Consider the following 6298-nt stretch of genomic DNA (forward strand, 5'->3'; position numbering starts at 1 on the left):
TAGTAACCAGTATAAAATAAAACTGAAAAATGTAACTCTATAGACACTTAGAAAGAAGCAACTTCCTTAGGTGTGTCCTTGTTTTGCTTATGCCTGAAGCTCTCCACAGTTTTCTTGTATCAAATCTGTGAACTCCAACTCCTGAGGGGAGAGTTTGGGGCCAGCTCTCTCTATGTTTAAAGATGCCTTCATATTTGGACTGTTTCCACAAAACTCTTTCCTAGAAAGGCTTTTTCTATATTAATGGGCATAAATATTTTTAGGCTCCTCACATATGAAGTGTCATTATGATCTCCAAATACTCCCCACCCCAGTGGCCTAGTCACTCTGCAGCTGATGATTGGACAAATACCTGAAATGTGACCTCAAGTCCCTACAGCTCTAGCTGTGAATGCTTTAACTCAGCTGCTCATGGTGGTGGGGGAGGGGCTGTTGAGCCACCATCCACAACTCTTCCATCCACACGGTTAGAGAAGCTGAGAAATGACAGAGTTTCCTTTCCATGGTGAGGAACAGGGCTAGAGTGTTCACTCACAGAGCGGTTTCTATCAGAAGGGACCTGCTCAGAATAGCCCTGGGTTGACATTGTCCTAGCTCCTCCCGCTCACCAGAAAAACTAATTTCCCCACAAGAAGTAAGAAGAGGTCACGAGTTGAGAGCTGGGACTACACCTCAGAGATTCTATTCTTGGATATCCTGAGCCCCGTGTGGTCACCGAGGACCCTGGGTTGTGCAATATCCAAAATGACACCATTTCTGTGCTTAAAAATTTCCCTCCACACCCCCGATTCCATTTCCCCTCTGCCCAGCTGCCTATAAAGAGAAGGGACATATGGCTTCAGATGCCAGCCGGACACAAGCGACAGTGAGGACCGGTCTCTGCTGACAAGCCCCAGCTCCATCACCTGCTCTGCATCATGAAGGTCCCCACAGCTGCCCTGGCTGTCCTTCTCTGCACCATGGCTCTCTGTGACCACGTCTTCTCAGCTCTTTGTGAGTCCACATCACTACAGCGCATGTCCCCACTCTGGTCTTTGGGCAGACCACAGCAGGCTTTTCTGTGGCTTCAGAGTCTACAAGAGAGGAGAAACTGATCTTTCTCTTTAAGATTTTTATTTTTCTCTCTTTGGGGTGGGGATGTCTAACCTCTTGTAGGTACCTGGGACTTGGATTCACAGTGAACGAGGGAAGTAATGTCATTCACTTACCAGCCAGCCCTAGGATGCCTAGGGAGCTCTGTGTTTGGGGTGCCTTAGGCCATGCCCCAAGTGTCCTTGTATCAGAGAAAACTGTGGAAGATGGGGTAATCCACAGAGAAAGAGAAAGCACTGAGGGAGAGGCAGAGAGAGAGAGAGAGAGAGAGAGAGAGAGAGAGAGAGAGAGAGAGAGAACAGAAAGGCATATACAGAGCGCCTTTCTGGTCCCAAATGCGTTCAGAACCCTAACCTTCCTTACCCTGTCAAGAAGTAGTGTTGGCTGATTTTCCTGCTCTATGTTGACTTGAACACATTCTTACTTTCCCCCTGCAGATGGTGCTAACACCCCAACCGCCTGCTGCTTCTCCTATAGCCGGCAGATTAACCGCAGATTCATTGCTGACTATTATGAGACCAGCAGCCTTTGCTCTCAGCCAGGTGTCATGTAAGTTCTGTTCTGCTTTCCCTTATATAGTGGGATATGGAATAGGATGAGGGAGGGTTTATCAGACATAGAGGGGAGGGAAAAGCACAGGATCCTAACATCGGGCCAGGGAGAGAGGCTCTCTGGAGCATCTCTTTGGATAGGGGTCTGGATGGAGATGCCACAGAGGACCTCAGACTCTTCTATAGAATGATCCTATCTTTGACCCTCATCTCTCTCCACAGTTTCCTTACTAAGAGAAATCGGCAGATCTGCGCTGACCCCAGAGAAACCTGGGTGCAAGAATACATCGCTCACCTGAAGCTGAATGCCTGAAAAGTTTGCAGACAGTGAGGAACCTGGAAATTCTCATGGACCTTGTGTGGTGCAGGGTACTAAGTTTCAGAATATCCCAGCCACCTCCACAGCTCCATCTCCTGTAAACTGTTTGCTGCCAAGTAGCTACACCCAGGGACTCTCAACTTACATTCTAATTTAATTTAATATTATTTATTTTTGTAATTTATTTTATTGTCACACTTGTGTTTGTGAAAACACAAACACAGTTTTAGTGTTCTGAAAGATCTCAGGGAACTTTCCAACACCCATTCCCCCTCCCCTTGCTCACACTGTGTTTGGTGACAGTGGGAGTGGCTGTCACCAGCCTGTTCTAGGTAGATGCAGTGACAAGGTCACATACTGACAAAGAAACAATGGATGCTTTGTTTACACGGAAGAATAATAAATATGCTCTTATGAAAGTGACTGGAATCGAGTTTTATTTTATTTTTTTCTTTTTCTGGAAATTCAGAATTACGGATGAAGAGGAATAACAGCAAATAATAAAGAGATGTGAAATAAGATCCAGGGGTGGTGGGAAGGGGTGGGAAGGTGAAAATGGGTGTACTTCCATGGGGCACTTCCCTTCATACTGGAAGTATGGCTGTGGATCACTGGAATGGTGGCTATTTTGTGAAGAAACTCATAATGAACCTGCTTAGAAAAGGTCAATATCCAGGAGGATAACTGTATGATTTTCTTCAGGTTCACCTTCTTATTTAGCTTCTCTAGGATCACAAATTATAGACTCACAGACCTTTAACTATGGCTAGAATCCACTTATGAGTAAGTACATACCATATTCCTCTTTTTGGGTCTGGGTTACCTCACTCAGTAAAGCGTTTTCTATTTCCTTCCATTTGCATGCAAAATTCAAGATGTCATTGTTTTTTACCGCTGAGTAGAACTCTAATGTGTATATGTTCCACACCTTTTTTAACCATTCTTCTATTGAGGGGCACCTAGGTTGTTTCCAGGTTCTGGCTATTACAAATAGTGCAGCTATGAACATAGTTGAACAAATACTTTTGTAGTATGCTAGAGCATCTCTGGGTATATTCCCAAGAGTCGAATGAGAGCTCACCAAGGCCAGCTGGACTGGGACTGAACGAGCATTTGATCAAACCAGATTCTCTGAATGTGGCTGACATGGGGGCTGACTGAGCCCCCGAGGTCCAAATGAAGACTGAGAAGCCATTGACAATGGCACTGGGTCTTGTTTCGTCTGCATGGACTGGCTTTTTGGGATCCTGGCCTGTTTGGATGTTCACCTTCCTGGACCCGGAGGGAGAGGGGAGGAATTTGGATTCCCCACAGGACAGGAAACCCTGACTGCTCTTGGGAATGGTGAGGGAGGAGGAAAGGGAGTGGGGGGAGCGGGAGGGCATTGGGAGGAGGGGAGGAAGTGGAAAGAGTGTTTTCGGATACTTGAATAAACAAAAAAAAAAAGAAAAGGTCAAAATTTAAATAAATATCTCAAGTAGCATACTAGTTATGCATCCCAGGATTCAAGCTTTCTTAAGAACAATTTTGACGATTGCTGTAAACTCAGTGTTTTCTACACATTGTCCATCTGGCTTTTTGTTTTTGTTTTGAGTCAAGTCTCATTCTGTAACCCTGTCTAGTCTGAAGCTCAGAGATCTGAGTGCCTTTGCCTCCTAATTGCTGAGATTAAAGGCATGACCATGCCACACATCCCTTCCCCTCCCAAAGCTTATGTATTAAAGGATTGGTCCCCAGTACTGCAGTGTTCAGAGGTGACTGGTGATGAGGACTCTGACCTCGTGAACTGTATTGAAGTCATGCTTTAATGGGTTTGGAGAGTTGGGTGGGATTTCTGGGGTAGCAGCAAGACCTATTCCTTCGTTGCTTTTCTTCGCCTGCCTCTGCCATGACGGGGCCTCACCATTTGGCTGAAAGTACCTGGCCAACTTCAGAAACCATGAGTGGAAATAAAGCTTTCTTCCGCTGAACTGAGTTTCTCGTGTGTGTTGTCAGGGCGCCTGAGAGCAGACTAAAGCACCTGCCAGTGCAGAGTGCACCTGAGACTGCACAATCAACCCCCTCCACCTGACAGAAAGGGAAAGCCGGGCTCAGAGAGGTTAAACTACTTGGTCAAAATCAGAACATAAATGATACAACCAAGTCACCACACCGAACTTTTACTTGCAGACTCTTCTATTCTACTGACCTGCTGCAACTGCCCAGTCAGGCAACTACCCCAGATCAAGTAGAGACAGAGGTCCGAGAGAGAAGTACTCCTGGGGTGGGCAGGGTGGATAAAGGTACCTGCCACCAAGTCTTATGGCATGGTTTAGCCCCAGGACCTATGTGGTAGAATGAGACCCAACTTCTTCAAATAGTCCTCTGATCTCACATGCACACAAAATGAACAAATAAAAAGTATTTTTTTTAAAAAGGAGAGGCTACAATTGCTGAGGCCTCCTTGTCCCCATGTTGGCAAGATTGTAAGTGACATTGTTGCTATCCTGAAGTCCCACGAGCAAAGGGGACAGTTACTTAAGACTCTTACTTTACCTACAAACTATGGAACTGTCAATCTATTTATGTTCTCTGGGAAGATGACCTGATAGCTTTGGGTGCTTTAAATATCTCATGGCTGTCCAGTGAGGTGCTAGTCAGGTGCCCAAACTGTAGGAGACTCAGCTTACCTGCAGAAACTGCCAGAGCTGTCACGCTCACTGTGGAATCTCCTGCACAAGCTCTAAGCGACATTATGTGGGTGTCTCTGTTTCACTCACCATCATTCCAGATAACCTGAGATAGCCCCCAAAGCTATCAGTTTGCCTCTAGCAGCCCAGCAGCTTCAGATGACACTGTCTGTAGCCGTGCCTCTGTGCATCTTAAGATGTCTTTAGTAGGAAGGGGAGAAGCATGTGTTCGTGACAGCTGGAGTGGACAGGACCAGAACAACTATGAACTGGGGGGATTTAGTAAAAGGTTTTTGGTTAGCAGACAGGAGACTTTCCGTCTGCATGGCTGGTCAAACAAACAGCCCTCCTCGTTCATTTTTTAAGGTCAGCCCAAGAGACACCAAGATGTCCTGCAGCTAAGACCCAGTAAAGTCTCATTCAAGAGGTCTTATTGGTGGCTTGTGGTCAATTACCACTGATAGAGTGGACTGAGGAGGTAGCACAAAGCACAGACAAGGGTATGGCTACCAGCTCTGGGCTCCTCCAGCAGCCAGAAGTGAGTCAAAGAGCTTCAGGGCATGTCTAGAAGCAGTACCTTTAAACTGTGTCTTCAAGCAACAGCAGAGGTGCAGAGAAGGTGAGAGACCACAGAGAACGAAGAGAGGCCTCAGAAAACCAAGAGACTGCAGAAGCCAAGAGCTGTGGTGGCAGAATGGCTGCGAAACAGCAGCCACCAAAGCTGACTGACAAAGCTGTAAACATCAGTTCTAAGCTGGTGTTGGGCCAGGCACTCAAGGCAGAGCCTTCCTGACACTGAGGGACTCCCATGGCTTCTGTTGCTTCCATCTGAATAGAACCAAAGGGCCCAAGGCAGACTGCTAAGGCAATGGTGGCTCTCCAAAGGTGGTGCCTGGACAGCTGAAGGGCCATCATCTGGGAACTAGAAACACAAGTTGCAAGCCTTTCCCAACCCTTAGGCAGTGGGCCCATCAAGCCATGATTTCAAGAGCCTCTGGGCCATGCTGGTGCACACTGAAATCACTTACTGGCCTTTTCTTATTCAGATGTTCCAGACTTTTGCCAGGGCCATATTTCTATGTGGTAGAGTGCTCTGGCTTTCTCAGGGTGTTTGGTAGCTGCTTTGAGGAGGAAGCCCTTCCAATCTAAGTTGAACAGGCTGAGCTAAAAAACACTGTCAGGTACAAAGTGAGCTGTGGCCCCAGGCAACCCAGATGCAGCTTCTGGTTTGGAATCTCTCTCTTAGATGGATTTCAAGGAAGACAACCAGACCCTGACAGACTTACAGGAATCCTTTTTTTGTTGGTGCTAAGGGAAGAGTGAGTTTCACTGAGAAGAAAACAAAACAAACTTCAGGTTTTTTTAAATTTGACTTGCTATCCAAATACTTGTGATGGGTTTTGCTGTTTGCTGAGGTTAATCAAGGTACATATGTCTAAGTAATTTCATATCAATTTAAAATTGGACAAATAAAAGGAAGGGGGTCTTCCCAAAGGAAATACAGGCCTCTGTTCTGGGGGAAGGATATAGAATAGACTAAGGGGTGGGCTATTGTTGATTTTCTTTGTTGGCATATTAAGGGCATTCACATTTTGTATGTGATGTATGTATTTCTTGTCTTTTGCTCTGTGGAGTACAAAAGTTTATTATGCCCATATCAATGAATC

General features: G+C 46.0%; 1 protein-coding gene across 1 annotated transcript; it reads left to right on the forward strand.

Moving 5' to 3' along the window:
• The first annotated feature begins 832 nt into the window (after window positions 1-832).
• LOC146893229 (C-C motif chemokine 3-like) lies at window positions 833-2385 on the forward strand. The gene is made up of 3 exons (XM_087909536.1): window positions 833-993; window positions 1530-1641; window positions 1866-2385. The coding sequence occupies exons 1-3, from the start codon at window positions 918-920 to the stop codon at window positions 1954-1956; spliced, it is 279 nt and encodes a 92-aa protein (XP_087765662.1). The 5' UTR covers window positions 833-917; the 3' UTR covers window positions 1957-2385.
• Window positions 2386-6298: the final 3913 nt, after the last annotated feature.

This window comes from Myodes glareolus, chromosome 9 (genome assembly GCF_982192425.1).
Source record: "Myodes glareolus chromosome 9, mMyoGla1.1, whole genome shotgun sequence".
NCBI classification, from domain to species: domain Eukaryota; kingdom Metazoa; phylum Chordata; class Mammalia; order Rodentia; family Cricetidae; genus Myodes; species Myodes glareolus.

Coding starts and splice junctions, on each gene's coding strand:
- LOC146893229 (XM_087909536.1), top strand. CDS start 918: ATGAAGGTCCCCACAGCTGCCCTGGCTGTCCTTCTCTGCACCATGGCT. Junction 994..1,529: donor CCACGTCTTCTCAGCTCTTT/GTGAGTCCACAT, acceptor TTCCCCCTGCAG/ATGGTGCTAACACCCCAACC. Junction 1,642..1,865: donor TGCTCTCAGCCAGGTGTCAT/GTAAGTTCTGTT, acceptor CTCTCTCCACAG/TTTCCTTACTAAGAGAAATC.